The sequence below is a fragment of the Nyctereutes procyonoides genome, unplaced genomic scaffold, assembly GCF_905146905.1.
Source record: "Nyctereutes procyonoides isolate TBG_1078 unplaced genomic scaffold, NYPRO_anot_genome, whole genome shotgun sequence".
Classification (NCBI taxonomy): Eukaryota; Metazoa; Chordata; class Mammalia; order Carnivora; family Canidae; genus Nyctereutes; species Nyctereutes procyonoides.
In genome coordinates, this window is record NW_026575140.1 from 33,145,553 (window position 1) to 33,165,624 (window position 20,072).

The following is a 20,072-nucleotide window of genomic DNA, read 5'->3' on the forward strand; positions in this document are numbered from 1 at the left end:
CATGCTCCAGCTGCCTTCCAGGCCATGGTCCCGCCCCTCCCAGGCTCCGCCTCCCCCCCCCCCGCCCACCCGGCTCCACCCTTCCTCTCCATGGCCACGCCCCGTGACCTCGCAGGGTCCGGCCCTGCCCTAATCCTGCCTGGTCCTTGTCCATCCCTGGACCCATCTCCCCAGAGCAGGCCTGGCGTCCAGCCGCCTCTCACCATCAAAGAGGGTGAAAAAAGCCTCTCTGTCGTCCCTGATGTCCAGACGGTAGGTCTCTGGGAAAAATTCTTCCATTTTCAGGACCCTAGGGGAGCAGGGAGGTGAGGTAGGGTCGAAGGGCCGGCTGTCCCCATCTCCCAGGCTAGGCCAGCCAGCCTCACTAGGGGACTGGGGACAGTATCCATGGGAAAGCTGGTTGCCTCTGCCCCACAAGCCAACGTCTGCACCTGCTGTTCCCTTGCCAGGAGCAGTGTTTTCTGGGTCCTTGTAACCTGGGCTCTCTACAGGCTGTAGGCTGCTTCACCCACACCCTGGCCCCTCTCCCACCTCACCGGTGCACTCCAACCCACACCGGCTCAGGCACTGTGAGTGGACAGTTGAGAACTGTGTCCCCAGGCCAGGACGGTGTCCAGTATGCAGTGAGTGGTCTGCATAGGTCCCTGAACACGCTTGCCTAGTCCACACCTCATCCTCTGTCTTAGGGGTGCCCTTAACCCCTTGTCGTTGACCATCAGGCCATCCTTCCATCTAGGGCGGAATGGCTCAGCATCTACCTCTGTGGCCAGAGGTGTTCTGGGCTGTTCCACATGAGCTCCTCAAGGGAAAATGTTGTGTCCTTTCTAGATCTGTACCCCAGGGGGACACAGGGCCTGGCTTGAGTGGCTACTTAGTAGTGTATGGAGAATGGATTGGTGGGTGTCTGAAGTGAATAGACGGCGATGTGGATAGGTGGGTAGTTGGATAAATGGATTTTGGAAGTAGGTAGATGGGCCAGTGTTCCGGTAGATAGATGCTTGGAGGGAGTAGACTAGAGTTGTTGAAATGGGTAGGGTGAAGGTGGATAGCTGGATACATACAGGTAAAGGTGATGCATGGATGGCCGGGTAAGCAGGTAGGCTGCCTGCCTGGTGGGGGTGGATGGGGGAGGCAGATGAGTGGACAGTTTTTCATGCACAACTGTGTGGTGGGTGTGGGAGGATTGGGGGAACAGTTGTGGGTGGGTGGACGACAGTGGGTGTGTGTACAGATCACTGTGGTCCATGGAGGTAGGTAGATGCAGTGGATGGCAGGCAAGGAGACAGAACGGTGAGTGGATGGATTCCAGGGAGGGTCAGGACCAGTGACGGACATGTTGGATGGGATGGGTATGGAGCCTAGAAGAGGGCAGTGAATGGGTTCATGGGACAGGGTATGTGGACAACGTACTATTGCTCTGAAGGACACAGGGATATGTGGTGGGTTGATGGTGGGTGCCCTGGGGGACGAAGGCAGGCTTACTTGGCCTGGGCACATAGTGATGTCTTGTGGATCTTGTTCACAACCCTTGAGTATTCCCTCAGGGCACTGAGCAGCCCGATCTTGGTGGTGAGGAGCTTGTTGTTCGGAATCTGGTACAGCAGCTGCTCACCTGATACGGCAAAGTCCTGGCTGGCATGCAGCGCTGTGGGCCAGGGCTGCCCAGGTCACCACAGCCTCCCACCATGGCCTCCACCTCCCAGAATGGAAGACAATGGCATCCCTTTGACCCTGGCTCAGGACCAGGAGGATTTTGCTGGCTGCAGGCCAGAGCCCGTGGCCCCTCCCCTGCTACCTTCCCGGAAGCTGTAGTAGTTGTCTCTGCACTTGACCTCACACCACTTCAGCTTATAGTCCTCTCGCCGGCTGTCCTGGATGCGCTGCCAGCCCTTGCTCTTGCAGTAGGAGCTGATTCTGCAGGAGCACGGGGGCAGCGGTGACCCTGGGGGTCTCAGGGACCTGGGAGTGGGTAAGCATGCTGGGGGTGGGGATGTGGAGGCTGGGCTGGGCCTTGAGCCTGACTCCCCAACACCCCCCACTCACATGGAGACCCCATTGGTCCCTCCGATGTAGAAGTAGGGCCCCTGCCCAGTGCTGTGTGGCTGCTTCTCCCCCTCCAACAGGTGTCTCTCCAGGAGAGTGGTCCAAGGCCTGGCAACATCAGTGTCATCCAGGAGGTCTGTGGCCAGGTGGGAGGGGTTGCGGTCAGAGGCTCTGGCCTGGCTGGAGGCTCTCCTGTCCCTTAGCCCTGCCCCAAGCCCACCTGCATCTTGTCCCAGCTGGCTCAGCGAGTGCAGGAGCTGCTCCTCTTGGATGCTCCCCATTGGTCTCTCATGGGCCCAGCCTGTGAACAGGGTGGGGTCCGAGGGGGGGTGCTGGGGGAGGTGCCCATCCTGAATCTGGCCATCCTGCCTGTTTCTAGCAGCCTCTGGGCAGTTCCCCCAGTCATCTGGGCTCATTTCAGCCTAGGCTGAGTCCTGACCAGTGGGCCTGAACCTATCTTGGCCAGCAGGCAGTCATCACCATTTAGGGCCAGACTTGGAGTGGGCAGGGTCCCTGCTTACCAACAGGGCAGGGACTCCATGCAGGGGAGGGCTAGGGTGTGAGGCTGGAGCTGGGAGGAGACATAGTGCTGGGATGTGCTCAGGAGGGTCACAATGTCTATCATGATGTCATGGATGACCCACATCAGGCAAGGGAAATGGGGCCAGGCCTGTCCTGGACAGAGGCTGGGTTCTGGGGCAGGCAGGGGCCGTGCCTGCTATGGCCGCCCATCAGGGTGGTACCCCCAGACTATGGGGGGCAGCTGTGCTCCCTCCCTGTGCCTGTTCAGACCCCAGCCGTGCTGCCCTCTGCCCTGCTCAGCTGGCCTGGACCTCATACCCAGTGCATGGCCTTCTTCTGGCTGCTCGCCCAGAGAATGGCTATATGTGGTCTGCCCATGGGACTGCTTTCCTTGGGGATGGAATGCCTGCCCCAGCGAGGCACTGGCTAGAGGATGGGGGTGGAGCCAAGCTGGGAGCTGCATTCACCTGGCCCTCGGGGGCGCCGGACCCCTGCCATCCTGGACCGCTTGCCTCTCTTCCCACTGACATGGGTCCGAGTGGGTGGCCCCCGATGGTGGATGAAGTGGCTATGGCTGCGGGCTGCAGGCATGGGAACCCCGGGGCAAGGGCACCTCTGGGAGGACACCACCCCAACCCGTCTGTGGGGCCTCTGGGCCATCTGTGGTCCTAGCCCTGGGGAGGAGTGCCTCCTGGCGTCCTGGACGTGGGCTTCAGCTTGTGGCTGGCTCCTGTCTCTGTGGTGACTGTGGGGCCTGGTGCCCTGTGGAGGCAGGGCCATCTGTACATCCTGTTTATCCCAGGCGAGGCTTTCTCTGCAGGGACCGTCTGTCTGGCTTTGCCATGCTTGGCCTCGGTGGTGCCGGCTGTAAGGAGGGCTGCTGTCAGGTCTCTGGGGGCCTGGAGGGGTGTGCTGGCCCTAGGTGGGGTGCCTCCCCAGAGCTGAGGTGGCTCTGCAACATGAGGCCTGGCAGTCAGGTGTCCAGATCATCCTCACTGCTGCTCCGGGCCCTGCTCCAATGGCCATGTCCCCTTCTGAGCACCCTTTCCCATGCGGCCAACTTGGGAACATTTCAGGGAATTTTAGCCATTTATTAATGGGCCCCTCCCAATTTGGGGGCTGCTTGGGAGGTGGGGACTTTCTAAAGCATTGAAAACACGGAAGGGGGAGAAAGGCAAGCACACTGTGGAGTCGGCAAGACAAAGCAGGTGCCAACAGAGAGGCGTCCCTCAGAAAGGACGATCATTTTGCAGGCAAACCAGCTGGTCAGCCAAGAAGCAGGCTAGTCAATCCCCATGTAGGACAGAAGAGGGATAAAGTGTGAAGAGCTGTCATCCTGACTATGGGAGCTGGGCTGGTGGCTGAGGGTGGGCAGAGTGATTGTGGATAACCCCAAATCCCTTGCCTCAGTCTTGGCCTACGCAGAATGAGAGGTTTCCTTGGAGGAGGCTAAATGTGGGCACTGGCCCCGGCCCGGCATGGCTGGGGGGTCACAAGCCTGCTGAAAGCAGGGAGAATGCCTGTGGGTGCCATCTCCACACGGGGTGGAAGACCCTGGCCCCCTCCGCAAGGTGCCCAGAACCCAGCAGCAAGTCCCAGGAGTCCTGCTGGGGGCATAGGAACCCCCACCCAACATACTAATCTTCAGTATCATCCCTCAGCACTCATGGGTGAGTGGCCCCAAAGTCAACACGCATCTGACAGAGGCCCTCACAGGTGTGAGAGCCCCACACACGGTCACGCACACAGATAGTGGGAGACACGGGACCCAAGGGAGCCTACCCTTGGAAGGTGCTAGGTGGTGAAGAGGAGACTGGCTTCCTTTTTTTTTTTTTTATTTATTTATTTATGATAGTCACAGAGAGAGAGAGAGAGAGAGGCAGAGACACAGGCAGAGGGAGAAGCAGGCTCCATGCACCGGGAGCCCGACGTGGGATTCGATCCCGGGTCTCCAGGATCGCGCCCTGGGCCAAAGGCAGGTGCCAAACCACTGCGCCACCCAGGGATCCCCGAGACTGGCTTCCTGAAAGGGGGTTGGCTGCGGGCACAACAAAGGGACAGGGGTGAGAGGGCTCGTGGAGATGGAAAACGCAATGGAACGGTCGGAAGTTCTGGGAGAGAGCGCAGGAAGAACGAAGAGATGGCAGCAGGATGAAAATGGAGCTAAACTGGCATCTGCAGGCGCCGGACTGGCAGGAGCCCCGAGAGGTGGAGGGGCTAGGGGGCTGCATGTCAGAGCACCTGGGCCAGTTCCCGGGCAGCCCGGCCAGTGCATCTGGGCCTCACTTTGTTCATCTGTAATGCAGGCCGGCAGTGGCCACAGCCTAACCGGGGCAGCTGTGAGGATGGCCACATGTCAACGAGGGCTTGCCGGGGCATTTGGGCATGACTCATGAAGGGCAGGAAGACAGCAGGTGTAGAACAGGGTGATGGTGAGCTCTGGACAGAGCAGACTGCGTGCAGTGGAGTGAGCCTATCCTCCACCGTCCAAAGCTGACGGATATGTGAGCACAGCAGAAATGGGGCTGCACCTGAGCTGGCTTCCCTGACTTTATGTGGACGTCTGAAGGCCCTGGTTATACCTCTTCACTTTTAGGGAAGACCTACGTTAGGACCTGCTTTTACAAAGAAAGGTGAAAAGGGGGATCCCTGGGTGGCGCAGCGGTTTGGCGCCTGCCTTTGGTCCAGGGCACGATCCTGGAGACCCGGGATCGAATCCCACATCGGGCTCCCAGTGCATGGAGCCTGCTTCTCCCTCTGCCTGTGTCTCTGCCTCTCTCTCTCTCTCTGTGACTATCATAAATAAATTTAAAAAATTAAAAAAAAAAAGAAAGGTGAAAAGGGGAAATGGTGTGTTCCTATTTCCACAAGTCCTCTAGGGCCAGTGAGCAGCCGGCTGGGCCTGCCCATTCCTTCCTGGGGCACACCCACATCCTGTGTCCAGCCCTCTGGGCTTCTCTCGATTTGGGTTTTGCATCCACTAGCAAGACGCATCCTAAGGTTTCAGAAAAGCCTAAGAGAAGTTATTTTAGGGTCTGGGGATGCTAAGATTTTTTTTCCATATAAATTAATGGCACTTTGGGATCCCTGGGTGGCGCAGTGGTTTGGCGCCTGCCTTTGGCCCAGGGCGCGATCCTGGAGACCCGGGATCGAATCCCACGTCAGGCTCCCGGTGCATGGAGCCTGCTTCTCCCTCTGCCTGTGTCTCTGCCTCTCTCTCTCTGTAACTATCATAAATAAATAAAAAATTAAAAAAAATTAATGGCACTTGGCTTTTTGCTTTGCTCCATCTCAGCTTACGAAAGCCTTCATAGGAGTGCTCTGCTGCTAGTGGGAAAACCTAGGTTTATTACTTTCACAGAGAAGTAAGCCATGAGTTATTGTTTCTTGTCATTGAAGTTAACAGAGATTAAGGGCAGAAAAAGGGACTGTGGGTGGGCACGCAGGCGGTGCATTGTGGTGTCTGCACAAGGCCGGTGGAGTGACAGGTGGGCATGTGGTGCGGGTGTCAGACCTCCCGGCTCTGCAAGCCTTCTGCCTTAGCGCTTGCACTTTTCAGGGTTTCTCTGAAGGACATAATTCTAAATACAGAGACAAAGCTTTGTGCTCAGAGACATTGAGGGCATGCGTTGATCCCACGGGTGAAGGATGGCCACCAGACAAGACAGGGCTGTGGAAGCAGGGACTGCACTGCTGGGGGCAGGGGACAGCTCGACTCTACAGTAAATTTTGAAATAAACTTTTTACCTGGTGAGGTAAAAAGACCGGCAGGAAGCAGCACCCTGGTGTGATGAAAGGAAGACCTTGGTGAACCTGCAGAACATGTCCAAGCAAAGGAGATGTCAGGGTCCTGCCTGCGTCTTCTCCTCAGAGACACGAGTGCTGTCATGGGTGCTGGGAGGTGCTGACACTGTTGGGTGGGCTGGGGCCTCCTGGCTGGGGGTGGACTCTCTGGGAGGGCGGCCTGTGTGGGGCTGGTCCGGGAAGACAGACCTAGTTCTGGGCAAGGGGGCTCGTCCTGAGGAGCTGCCACCCCCAGAAGGTGCACCCCTCTCAGCCTGGCCCGAGGGCTCATGATCCTCATGCAGCGGCTCTGGGGGTGTGGGTTGCCCACAGAGGGGGCTCATCTCAGTCAGGACGCCCCTCTCCTGACCCTCCTTCATCTCCCTTCTGCTCCTGGGCAGAGTCCTGAGAAAACCCACGGGGTGTCCGGTGGAGAGGGTGCACAGGACGGTGGCCATGGCCCTCATGCCCAGCAAGGACTCGCGCTGGTGGCCCACCTCTCCCTCTTACCTGCCCAGCAAAGTGGTGTGAGTCCTCTGCCGGGGAAACAACAGTGGTGGCCTGGCAACAGTCTCTGGGCAACAGCAACCCTGTGGCCCAGAGGTGAGGGGAGCAGGGCAGGCGCAGGAGGCCAGGCTCTGAGGGGAGCTGGGCAGGGGGCTGTGGGAGGGAGGGAGGATGGGGCTTGGCCGGAGCCAGAGCCATGGTGTGCACGGTCCCCACCTGGGCCTTGGGTCCTCCACAGAAGCACCCTGGAGCCTTCTGAAGACCCCCAAATCCATGGTAGGACCCCAGGACCTGACCCTGTGCTCTTTCATCTCCTGTCACTACAGCCTCTCCTGTGTAGTGTCTGCCCTCCGGTCACACAGCCTCATTGCCCTCAGAGTGTCCTGTGGGTCTCAAGGCTGTGTCTGCCTATGGTACCCTAACTTGTGGGGCTGGAGGGTGTCCCCCAAATGAGCCCATGTCTGAAGCTCCAGAACCTGCAGATGTGACCTTACTTGGAAAAAGGGTATTTGCTGATGTGGTCAAGGATCTTGAAGGGAGATCCTCCTGGATTAGCTGGAGGCCCTACATCCTCACAAGAGGGAGAAAGAGAGAGGAGACCTGGGAGAAACCACGTGAAGACGGGAGCAGGGCCTGGCGTGGCCACAGCCCGGGGAGGCTGGAAGGGCAAGAGGGGGTGTCCCCTAGAGATGGGAGAGAGTGCCCCCCCGCCCCCACCTGCATCTCTGACTTGTACCTCCTGGACTGTGAGAGAATATATTTCTGTGATTTTAAGCCCCGCATCTGAGGTTATTGGTCACATGACCCCAGGAGACAAACTTATCCCTTAAACTGCTCCTTTTGAGGTCCTGTGGATGACCCCCACAATGGCGAGGCCTCTCTGACCCCACACAGAGGCTGATGCACCCCCAGGCTCCTTGCCTGTTTGTGCCGGTGCTGGGGGCTCCAGGGGTCCGTCCTGCTGGACTATGGTCTCTGACTCTCTGCCCTGAGGTGGCCGTACATCAGCCTGGATGTCAGAGAGCTCATCCAGCCAAGCCCCCAGCCTGGGCCTGCTGGGGCAGTGGTGGGTATGGGGAGTGGGGCCCCTGGTCTTCTCGGTGGCCTGAGCACAGAACCCCCTCCAGAATCTGTGCTCCCTCCCCATATCAACTCTGGGGGCCCAGGCCCCTTGGAGGCACCCAGGCTGGGCCAGCCCACCACCCTGGGTCCCCAGCCTTTGCCGACACAAGATCTTGAACTCTAAAACCCTGCCTCATAACCTGTCCAACTGGATGGTGTGGGCGCCGCCCCAGCCTTTCTCATGATGGTAATGGCCTGGGGCTGGGCACGTCACCCCGCATCTGCACCCTGGAGCGAGGCAGGGGAATCATTAACTTGCCATGGGGCAAGTGGGCAGCCCAGGGCCTCCAGGCTGGGGGCCGAGCCCTTCCTGCAGGGCTGGGGGTGCAGGGAACGGCCCAGCCACCTCCTGCCTGGTTGTGTAGTTGGTGCCTTTGCTGGGACCAGGCTGTGCCACCTGGACACGGCCTGGAAGTCCTCCTGTCTGATGGCGTGCAGCCCCTGGCCTCTGGAACTTCTGCTTGGCTCCTGCAGGTGTCTGCATGGCCCCCTTGGACATCTGCTCCTAGAGGCCTTCCTGGGCCACTGTAGCCCCACTCCCCACCCAAGCACCACCTTCTTGACTGCCCAGGCAGCCCTCCTAGTTGACAGGTCCTGCCCCCCAGCCTCATCACCATTGCCCCTCCTTCTCAGGCACGTCCTCTTCCCCACAGTATGCAAGATTGTGCTAATCTGCAAAAGGTTCTCAGGAGAGATTTGGTAATGGAAGGAGGGAAGGTGGGGAGGAGCTTCCCCAGAGTCCCCAGAGGTCCCCTCCTCCTTGACTCTGGCTGCCAAGCACTTGGGCCAGACATAGACCCTAGGACCTAATTGGAATTCTTAAGGGAAGGAAGGGGCTTTGGGGGTCAGCCCTGAGGCTGAGGATGGATTAGCATCCAGAAGTTTGGTTTGAGGATTACTTTAGACAGGGGACATGTGCATGAGTACCCAGTGGGTAGAGGAGAGGGGAGCAGGGAGGGGGCTTCAGGGTGGGAGCCCAAGATTAAGGGCTGCCTGCCCTTCGACCCCCATGGTGATGGTCTGGCACCCGGAGGGTGCTCCCTAAGCTCTGGAGATGGGCCTGTGGGGACCAGGTGGGGCCCTGGGCTAAGGCTGTAGAAGAAGCAAAGGTGGCCCGCACCCCCTCCACTACCCATCTCACCCTTTCCCCAAGCTTCTTGCTCTAGGCGGAGGGGTAGGGTCTTATCCAGGGGGTCTCTGCGCCAGCAGTCTGCAGTGTCCTGGTGCTGCCTGGGGCGAGGGGCAGAACATGGGTGTGCGGCTGGCCCTGCATGTGCCCTGCCTTGCCCTGGGTTGGAAGTTTGAGGATCTGGGGCTGCTTTGGTCTCGTTGTCCTCAGGCCCCCCTCTGCTGGGCTCAGGTGTGTAGAGGGGTAAGCGGTGAGGTCACTTCCCTGGAGAGGGCTCTAGGCGGGGCTCCAGGGAGTGACTGACTATGTATGCCCCTGAGCTGGTTTCTGGCTTCAGGGCAGTGCCGAAGACAGCACAGCAGGGTGTCTGCCTCACCTGCTGGCAGACCCTCAGGGTGGGGCCGCTGGGCCCCCGCAGCCCCACTCACCCACACACCTGAGAAGAAGAGAAGTCAGCCACCTCCATACCTCACACCCTTTATTATGCAGAGAATCCGTCATGGCTATGACAGAAAGGCCAAAGCCTGGGAAGGGCTCCCTGGTCTGGGTCATGGCTTGGGTCACAGCGGCTGGGGAGGACCCTGCCTGACCTGTGCCCTGCAGGGGACACAGGGGCCCCGGGCCTGGGCAGGTGTACACCGCCTGGCTCAGCCACGAGCGGGCCCACAGGCCTCGTCCTCCCCCTGGTGTCCCCGCAGGGGCTCCTCCTCGGCGGTGGTCAGGCCATGGATGAACGGCATTACCAGACAGTATTAGACACCAGAACCCAGATCTAACCGTGTCTGGTAAGACGCCCATCAGCAGGCTGTGGTGCGAGCGGCCTCCAGGCGGTGGCACTTCCAGGACAGGAGTGCGCTGCCCATCCTGCAGCACCCTGAGGAAGCAGTGAGACCTCGTGAGACCCCCAACCCTCCTGAGTTGCAGAGCGGTCCCCAGGAGCCGCTATCCCCTGGTGTCTGGCTGGAGCCTCCCAGGACCTGTGTTGCCTGGGGCTGCCCTGAAGAGGCCTTTCCCACAGACCCAAACCCCAGCAGCCCCAGCAGCCTCTAGGTGCATGTGTCTGTGGGTGTAGCTGGGGAGCGGCGATCTGGTTTCCCTGCACTTGACTCTGAGTATGCTCACTGTGGCACCCTCACCAGGTTCCTGAATGGTTCTTGGCTGGTTAATGAGTAACAGTGAGGCCAGGGACAGACCCCTCCTCCCTCCCAAGAGGCCAGCTGGGACCCAGTGCAGGGTGGGGTTCCTGGGGCCCAGAAGGGCCGCCCCTGTGCAAGTCAGCTGGGCAGGCCTGGAGACCGGCGTCCTGGCTTCAGATCAAAAAGATAAAACAAAGGCCATCCCGGCCTCACTGATTTTGGACAATGTTCTCATTCTCAACTGCAACACCGTGGGGGCTGGTGGGGGGAGAGGGAGACTCTGTCCTCGTTGGGAAACAGCACAGCCTGTCTACTACATTCTGCCTGTGGGTTTGGGCCGGGGCACCCGCCACACCTTTGTCCTTCCTGCATCCCCAGCTGACCAAGGGAGTGAGTTCCCCTTTGTAGGGTAACAGTCCTGATGTGAGAGAGGTCACTGCCCTTGGCTGGCCCTGCTTGGCTGGGGCTTCTAAGGGCCGGGCTAGCTCCCAGAGAGCCGGCCAGGGTGCCCTAGGACCCACAATGGGATGTCTGACCCTGCACGGTGGGCAGGAGGGGCTGAGAAGGGAAGGAGGGCGTGCTGCCTGCTGCCAGCTCCATACCAGCCAGAAAATACATTTCCTGATGTGGCTGCTGACCCCGTCCCAACATCTGTTTGTGCTGAAAGCCCTCAGCCTAGCCATAGCATGCGCACTGGGCAAGGCAGGCAGGGTGGGGTGTGGGCCAGGCCCCCAGGATGATACTGGTGTCTTGGACAGGACTGGTGGTCCTCTCCAGCCCTGGAGTCCTAATCCTCCTGTCTCTCCCAGGTATCAGAGCACTCTGAGAACTCTGCTCAGAGGGAGAATCGGGGCCCCCAGCCTGGGCCCAGTGGGACAGCAAAGGGGTGCCCACTTGCAGGTGGATTGGGCTGTGGTGCTGAGACAGGCCTGTCGGCCCATCCCTGAGCCAGCCCTGGGCCTTGGCCCATCTGTGGAGGCCAAGAGCTCAGGACGGGGTGTCCTCGGGCTGCTTCCTGGTGGGCAGGCAGTGGGTCACCTTTGAACATCGTTACCAGACAGTGTTAGAGTCAAGCCAAGAAATCCAGCACTGTCCGGTAAGATGCCCACAGAGGCCCAGGTGCGCCTCGGCCCGAGGACAGGGACAGACTTCTGGGGTCCACCCCTGGGTAGGCAGGGTTCAGATGGAAGTGGGTGAGGATCCCTGTGTGGGGAGGCCTCCCTGCAGAGCAAGGAGACCTGGGGCTGGAGCTGCTGCCAGTCTGCAAGGTGGCCCTCCCACCCCGGGGCGACCCCGGGGCCCAGGCTGCCTTTGCCCTCCAGAACGCTTTGTTGTCGCCTGCTCAGTCCACACCTGCCAGGTGTGGTGGCAGCACCTGCTTGGGGACTGTGGGCAGAGCCCAGATACCTGAGCGTCCTAATCCAGGATCAGCCTGGGTGGGGGGTTGCTCAGTGCAGCTGCAGGACAGCTTTCCTTCTGGGGGGCCAAGAAGGAGTGCTGGGATACATCTGGGCCCGGGGGAGGGGTCATGTTTCTGCCCCATAGCCCCACCTGGCAGGATGGGATGTGGGAACTTTGAGTGGGTGGGCTGACTCTGTGGATATCTGCTGGGGAGCTGTGGCCTGCAGAGAGCTTGCATGGGGAGAGGGAGGGGCGTGGGGGATGAGTGGGGGAGGGCGGCCCCGTCGTTGCACGCAGGGCCCCGCCGTCATCATTACCAGGCAGTATTAGAGACCTGACACCATCCAATGCTGCCCAGTAAGATGGCGATGGCCGCCCCCTATTGGGTCTGGGGGCCGCCCAGCTGGGGACTCAATGGGGGGTGATCAGCAGCCTGACGTAGAAGCAAGTCCTCTTGGGGCACAGAGGTGGGGAGGAGTCTGAGAGGGATGGGGCCTCAGGAGAGGCCCCAGTGCCAGGCATACCACAGCTCTAAGGACCAAGCATGGGAAGGCTGGACTGCAGTGCCAGGAAACCCTCAAAGGCCAGGACCCCAAGGTGACCTCCTGCCCAGCCAGCCCTGCCTGGCTCAGTGGGGCCATCAGCTCTCAGTGTAGGGTGAATACCAAGGAGAGCCAGATGTCCTGGCCACAGGAGGGTGGTCCTAGAGAAAGTCCTGGACATCAGGCCCGGCCCCCTCAGGGTCCAAGTGAATGTGAATATGAGTGTGTCTAAGACCAGGAGGACTGCTGAGGCCGGACAATGAGCCTCTGTCTCCTGGACGCCACCCTAACGGCTGCCGCCAGCCCAGCCCCCTCCTGCCCTTGTCAAGGGCGTGGAAGGGTGTTGGGACAAGGATGGAGCAGGCTAGGGCTCCCGAGGGAGGAGGGCACCAGGGGCCCCCTCAGCCCCCATCCCCCATGCAGGGCAGAAGCTCCTCAGGGCCAGATCTTGCACCCTGCTCACCAGCCAGGTCACAGATGACTCTGTGTGCCCGCCCCACTGCTCCGAGGCCCTGTGGTTCTGGCCGCTGTTGGCTGTGTGGTCTGAGGGTGAGCTGGCAGTGGGCCTGGAGGAGGGTGTAAGAGCGCAGTCACTCCTGCTCCCGAGCACAGAACAAGGATGACAACTGCAGCCCCTGGCCCCTGAACAATGCCTGCACAGGCCAGGCCAGTCCTTGGAGTTCAGAGTGGGGTCAAGGAGGTGGGCAGCTCCATGCCCACACCTGGGGCCCCTGCCCTGGAAAGACAGAGGAGGCCCTTCCTCCCTCTGCCTCTTCTCTGCCTGCCACATGTGACACCTGGACCCGGAGAGAGGGCCAGAGCAGCTCAAGTTTTCCAGCACCTTCCACCCACAGAGGCTGTAGGGAGGGGGTGTAGGCCCATGCCCATTCCCCCCAGGCTGTCCAGCTGACCACAACAAAGACTATGTCCACTTGCCTGGCCAAGGCCGAGTTCACCCGGTTCTCTGGCTTTGTCCTTGGGAATGGCCAACATTTCTGAGGGGACCCTACCCTAATGTAGGCCGTGTTGGGGGGACAGGTGAGATGCCTGCCCTCCACCTGGGAAGGAGGCCTCCAGGCAAGTATGTCCAGGCTCAGGGGGTGGACCTCACTGTCAGGCTCCTGCCCTGTGCCCCTGTCACCACCTCCCACCCGTCCTGGCTCCATACGTCACCTTTCAAGGTCTCTCTCATGGACCCTGTAAAATCAGTGTGCTGGAGGTAGGTAATTTCACCTTTCTCTGAGCTAAGTGAAACCATCTCAACTTTGCTTTCAGAGGTGAGTTAAATTTCAGCTCCAGTCTCGGCTGCCAGGCTACAGGGGGAGGCAGTGGGGGTTGGGTATCCAGGGTCCCTCCCTCATAGCCAGCCCACAGTGCACAGACTGGCCTCCCGCTGGGTGGCCTCTGGAGCCAGGGCCTGGAGTCCCTAGTGTCCTTGGCCACTCCGGGCCAACCCAATTTTGGGAGCGCCAGAGACCCTGGAGTCCCCACAGGCCCAGAGATGGCCTGGCTGAGAGCCTGGTGAATAGGCCGCCCCAGCTGTTTGTTGCCCACCATCAGCCCTACCTTCTCACCTGGGAGGTGAAGAGGTGTGTGGACGGACACGCAGACAGACACGGGGACAGAGCCGGGGCAGGTGGGGGGGAGGTGGGCGGCAGAATGCTCCCTCCTAAGTTCCAGGACAGAATCCCACTCTCTTCCTGAACCCAGAACCTGGCCTTGGCCTCTGATTGCGGCTGAGTGCGAGGTCAAGAGCCCAAGCGTCCCACGTCTGGGGCAGACAGGAGTGGCAAGTTTTATGGGGTGATATGCAAAAAGTGAAAATAACCCTCCCGGTCTCAGACTGCCTAAATGGAGCTTTCTCTGCCAGATGTCGCAGGGGGAAGCCAGCCTTATGTCGGTCCCGGATGTGGGGTCTGGTTAATCATCACCATCCCAAGCAGGCTCAGCTCGGAAAAATCAAGGAATGAATCAAGAAGCCCAGAGCAGCACCCTCCAGGCTCCTCTCCCACCGGCCCTTGGCCGTCCCACCTACACAGGCACAGAGCTGGGTGGGGAACGCGATCCTGGCGTGAAAACCTAACTTGCGGGTTAACCTGCCTGACGGGCCTTAATCAACGTTGAGGGCCGCACACAGAACAAAGCCCTGAAACCCAACCCCTGTGTGCTGCGCAGATCAGCCCGCAGGCCCGGAGGCCGCTGGGGGTGAGGGGCGGCGAGCGCTGGCCCGTCTACACCTGGGCGCTTCCTCCACGGCCGCCATTTCCCGCACACGGAGGGCACGGCCGGGCACCGGCTCCCAGCCCTCCCGGGGCGCACGCCCACGATCGGCCAGCCAGGGGCACAGCAGGCTCCTCGGGGTGGGGGACCTCTTTAGGCCATTCACTTCCTCTCCGACTCACCAGAGACGGTCTTACGCGCTGGTTTTGCAGAGAAGGCATTTGCAAATGACCAAAATGTCGGAAAATTAACAGTGGACGGTGTCCCTATCTTACAGCTGTTTTGCACTTTCATAAAGGAAATGCTTTGCACTTATTTTGGCCAATTCGACACCCTGCCAATTGCTCTGACTTGTAAGCATTTCATCTGGGTTACTATAAAAAAAAAAAAAAACAGACCTAATTTTTCAGACAGCCTAAAAAGGCCTAGAATGCTCCCACTGGATTAATGGAAACATGGTATTTCTGTGCCCTAAACGAACAATGAGCTCTGCATTATGCCCCAGACAGCATCTCCTCGCAGCAATGTTATCACCTCTAGAAAAGCCAGTGACTCGGATCTGTGGGAGCCGCTCTGGGGCAGCCACGCGGCAAGTTCAAAGCCGGGCACACACCGCTGAGGTGGCCGGGCCACACTCTGCTCCAGCTCGGGTCTGTGGGCCATGACCACAGACACAGCCGAGGACCTGCCCCAGCAGGGGTGTTGGGTGAGGGGCTGGCCCACACCTTCTCCGAGGTGGTTCCGGCTTTGTTGGCGCCTCAGACGCAGGCGTGAAAGGCCTGAATCCAGGTCAGACCGGCTCTGATCCCGAGCCCTGCTCGCCAGAGCCAGCCCTTCCCTCCGAGAGCAAACTGCGGAATCCCACCCCGGAGCCCCCGCCCCAGGCCCTTCCCCACACCCTGCGCCAGCAGAGGAAACAAGGGGCCTTGGGAGCTGGCACATTGGCGGCCAGCAGGGGAGCTTTCCAGAAGGTCCCGTCACCAGGCGGAAGGCGGGAACCCTGGCAGCCGGTGACCATGAGCTGCCTTCAGGGTGGCTAGAGGACACCCACTGCCTGGCTGCTTCCGCCCGCCGACCTCAGCGGCCCCGGCCAGCCTGAGACAGCTCTGCAGCCCACAGCCCTCATGCTCAGCCGGAGGGGCACCTCCTCGGAGGGGAAGGATCACCCTGGCCCGCGTCTGAGCCCGTTGGCCACTGTCACTCTGTCTGCCCTGGGTCAGCCAGCCACTCGAAGGACTCTCCCCACACAGCAGCCTCCTCAGACTGCTGGCCTCCGCCTCCCGGCTTGCCTGCCCCAACAGGTCCTGCACTTGAAGGACGGTGGGAGGCCGCTCCCCAACCCCGGCCAGCAGCCTGGCCTGCAGCCTGGCCTGCACGTTCCGCACTGTCCCTGCATCCAGGACCCCCCAGGCCTCAGAACAGACATCAGAGAAGCTTTGGCACCAGTCACCCCAAATACCTGTCAGCCCGTGGTGAACCGCCTGGGTGCCCAGGTTTGGCTTCTGCCCAACCTGCCCCCAACCAAGATCCAAACTCGGAGCGGCTTGGAGGCGGGCGAGGACTGCCGGCCTCCTGGAAAAGACCAGCTTCCTGCCTCCCGCAGCTCAGGCTCCTCACAAAGGGAACTCTTAGGTTTACACGTGTGCAGGTGGACAGCTGGCCTGGTCTTTCAGGGAAGTTTGGAGAGCGACGGGGAACAATGGAGGCCGTGGCGGGTCCTTCTGCAGCTGTGAAGGGCAGGGCAGGGAAGAGACGGTGGCCCCAGGCTCGCCTTACATGTAGGGCCTCACCCCGCCCCATGCAGGTGCCTGCTCACTGCCGACCAATCTCTGTTCCTGGCCGCCGACAGGTGTGTCCCCTGGGCTCCCATAGGCCAGGAGGGAGGCAGCGATGTGACGCAGCGGCAGGGCGGGCGGCAGGCCCCGCACACATTCCTGCCCCCGCCTCGCCCAGCTCGCCCGCCTCGCCCGCCCGCTGCTGCCGGGGCCCAGCTTGAACAAAAACCAGGGAGGAAGGCTACTGTAGGAGCTGCCATGCATGGAGTGTGCAAGCTACCGTCCTGGCCCCTGGGCACCGCCTTGCCCATGAGGAGGGGGCCACTGAGGTCACACCCTGCACCCTCTGCTGGGCCCCAGGCCTGGCCCCGCAATGGCCCCCTGCACCCTGGGACTGAGGCTCCCATTGATAGAAGGCCAGGCCTGGACCTGCCCCTCTGGCTCTTAGCCCCAGCCCCAGGCTGTGGCAGCAAAGGGGGGGGGTCTGCCTCCCCTGTATGCCTCCAGCCACACCCTAGGGCAGGAGGCTGCAGAATGGGGCAGACACGTGTCACATAGACCCACATGTTGGGGATGCCAGGCTGCCGGAAGGCCCCTTCTGCCGGGCAGGGGCTGATCTGAGGGCCCCGTCCAGTTTGGGGGGGGGTAATGCGGGGACACTCCCGGCGGAAGGTCCCGTGATGAAACAGCTTCACGGGTAATTGGCCCCACCAGCAGAGATCCCTGAGGGCCCAGCTGTTTTCCATAACGACCCTGCAGCTCTGCTGTAAACTCCTGGTGACAAAGGGCCTGTCCCCCGGGCTGCCAACGCTGGGGCTTGTTCTACCCCAGGAGCCCAGCTTGGTTCAGCCTCACCTTTCCATCCAGGGCCTGGTCTTACACCCAAAGGCTGTCCTCCAGGGTGGAGGTGGCCAGAAGAGCTGGTGGCTGCCTCAGAGGGCCCCCCTGAGGGCGGTACCACTTCAGGGAGTGCTGTCCCTACTGTAAGAGGGGTCCCAGACGATGGCTGGGTGCTCCCCACCCCCTGTCCAGGAGTCCTCATGGGCCTAATCACTGGGGTCCTGGTGGAAGACCCTCTGAATCCACTCTCTACCCCAGAAGCCTGGCCTTCTGCCCCAAAGGCAGTGCTGGGGGTGGGAGCACCTGCCTTGCCTCCAGAGGGGGCAGTGGGAGTTGATCTAGTTCCCCTGGTCCCAGCCTTGGAGCTTCAGTGATCTCTGACACTCCGACCTTCCCACCTCCAGCCCCAGGGCAGTGTTGATGAGGGTGACCCACTAGGCATGCCCCTCCTCAGGGCTGTCAGGACCGCTCACTCAGGAGGTGTATGTGGGGGAAGGATGCACCTGGCCTGGCACCTGTGTTTTGGGGAGACTGAGGCATTGCTCACTAACAAAACCCAAGGGCATTTGCTGTTGGATGGGAGTGGGAGGAAGGGCTGCTCACCGCTGACCCCTGTCTCAGGCCCACAGCCTGACGTCTGCACGCTGCCCCATCCTCTCAGTCACAGAGCCACTTGGTGCTGCCCTGCATCAGAACCACCTGGCTCTGCCCAGAAATGTCGGGTTGGGACTCGTGGGCATTCAGAAGCTCCCAGGAGGATGAGGGGTGGCTGCAGGAGGCCACAGCCAGTGTTCACTGAGCCCCCAGAGGCAGGATGTGGTGAGGACAGGGTGGCTCCCCACTCAGTTGTGACGTCTGGGGCCACCGGGGAGGACAGGGACAGTCGCCTGTTGGGAAAGGGGCACCCGGGTGAGGGAGAAGTGAAATTTTCCCAGGTCGCAGGCCCGCGGGGTGGATGCCTTTTGCTTTTTGGCCACTCAGTGGAGCCTGGCCTGCTGTGACTACTCTGATCCTGTGGTCAGCTGGCCGAGGAGGACATCGTACTTTCCATTGACTCTAATGCTCACACGCACAGAAACACCCGGATCACAGTGAGCTCTGACGCAGAGTCAAGAGAGCACACTGTTTTCTACAGGAGGTTGAACGAGGAGCCAGATGGTGCTGTGACTGGCGCTCAGCATGCGAGAGACCTCGGCACGCGCTCCTCCTGCACAGTGGGCAAGGGCGACACAAACTTGTCCAGCTGACAGGCCTCCCCTGTTGGCCAGCTGGGGGGTTGAAGAGCACTCCACCCTGGGTGGAAAGGCACAGCAGCAGCTGTGCTCTCTAACCAGAGCTCCAGGGGGGCACCAAGGTGCTCTGCGGCTCGGCCAGGTGGCCCCCAGCTAATGGAAACTTCGTTGACTGACTCCAGGGGCTCATGGCTTTGAAGAGAAAGTTTCTGGTCTTGCTGAGCACCTGCTCTCTGACCCTGCACTGACCGCTCACTCTTTTCCTTGCACTGTCCTACTTGAGTCCCAGAGAGAGTAAAAATGACCCAAAGTCAGACTATGGAAATGATTGATCTGCCATCTGGTGCTGGCAAGGGGTCCCAGGAGGGCAGCACACGCAGGGTTCCCCAGCATCCTGTCACTCGGCTTCAGACACATGGTCAGTTGGGACGTTCCCTGTGCTCTTGGAGTTGTCATGGGCAGATCCTGCCAGCAGGGATGGGTCCCATGGCCCCCAGGTGCTGCTGACCTCTGCCCATGAACATCTTCCAGACCCTGAGCTTGAGGCTTTTGCTCCTAACCACGCAGCTGTGGGCCACCACCAGTTCTTGGCAGCTGCAAGATCCCAGCACTTGCCCTGTGCAGAGGTGCTGTGAGGGCAGGCTTGGGACCCTTGCCCACACAGGTCTCTCTGGGGGCAGGACACCCCATTCCTCAAGGATGTATGTGGACAGAGGGGCAGTGGGGTAAGGCTTGGAGCCTCTGGCCTCTTGCAAGGGAAGAGCTGTGGTGTCAGAGCCGAGTGACCAGCCTGGGCCCAGCCCCCACAGCACATCAGGCCTGTGCCGTTCTGACCTAGAAGGTGGCAGCTGCACCGGGTGCCAGGATCACTGGAGAAACCGCCACATGAAGGCTCTGGCCCAGCCCACCTGCTGGGTGTGGATGTTGCCATGGCACCGCGGACAGGGTGGGACAGGAGAGACAGGGACAAGGAAAGGGAGGTCTGACCTGGGAGGGTGACAAAGGCCACCCTCACGCTGGGGGGCACAGGCTGGTGGCAGGGTTGGCCTGAGGGGGCCCAGCCTCCAGCCACCAGTCCTGGCTGGTGCCAAGGCCTGCCTGGGTGGGGCAGGTGGGACAAAGGACTATTGTGCTGGGGCTCCTGGCTACTTCCTGCATGGTAGCCAGTCGCAGCTGCCCTCAGGGTCTCCACCCCTGAGGCTCAGCCACGGCCTGGAAACTGGGCTGATGGGGGTCCTACCTCAGTACCAGGGGATTGCCCTACCCCTTGGGCTGTACTGGGTACAGGGAGGGAGAGCCATGGAACCTCTAGAGCCTTGGACGCAGGGGGCGGGGGACTCTGCTAGGACTTAGCCAGCTCTGGGTTCTGAGGGGACCCAAGCTCAAAGATGCCGGTGCAGGTCCCTCCAGTTCTGGTTGGGCCAGGCTTCTCCTCTACACATGCTGAGTGGCTTCCTGCAGCTTCAGGCTTCTCCATCTGACTCACCTTCTGGCTACAGCAGAGCCAACCCCTGGGGCAGGTGTAGGTAGACTCTGGGGCCAGCTACCAGCCCACATATGCTCCACTTGGGCAGCTGACCCTGGGGTCAATGCCCCTCATGGGAGAGGAGGGTGCAGACGCAGTCACTCACCTTGGGCGGGGTGTGGGGTGGGGTATGGATGGGGCCAGTAATGCCCTAGAACACATTGAGAAACTGGGAAGAAGGTCAAGTCACAGGCCCAGCAGAGCTGGATGCTAGTGTTTGGGGTTGGATTTGGACATTGTGCCCAGGACAAGAGCTCTCCCACGGGGCCCCAGCGCTGCCTCCTCAGGGTCTCCC

The 20,072-nt window shown here is 60.7% G+C and overlaps 1 protein-coding gene across 3 annotated transcripts in view; it reads right to left on the reverse strand.

Moving 5' to 3' along the window:
* TTLL10 (tubulin tyrosine ligase like 10) overlaps positions 1-20,072 on the reverse strand; it is a 54,804-nt gene that overhangs the window by 11,585 nt on the left and 23,147 nt on the right. Inside the window, exons 1-8 of one of the 3 annotated variants that reach the window (XM_055306580.1) lie at positions 6,859-6,875; positions 6,313-6,378; positions 3,033-3,430; positions 2,264-2,344; positions 2,044-2,179; positions 1,796-1,914; positions 1,483-1,612; positions 204-289 (exon numbers count right to left, since the gene is read on the reverse strand). In XM_055306580.1, coding sequence (XP_055162555.1) covers positions 204-289; positions 1,483-1,612; positions 1,796-1,914; positions 2,044-2,179; positions 2,264-2,344; positions 3,033-3,345 — 865 coding nt within the window. In that variant the 5' untranslated portion in view covers positions 3,346-3,430; positions 6,313-6,378; positions 6,859-6,875. Of the gene's footprint in view, positions 1-203; positions 290-1,482; positions 1,613-1,795; positions 1,915-2,043; positions 2,180-2,263; positions 2,345-3,032; positions 3,431-6,312; positions 6,998-20,072 lie in introns of those variants that run through there. The other 2 variants (XM_055306579.1, XM_055306581.1) reach the window with 2 other exon arrangements.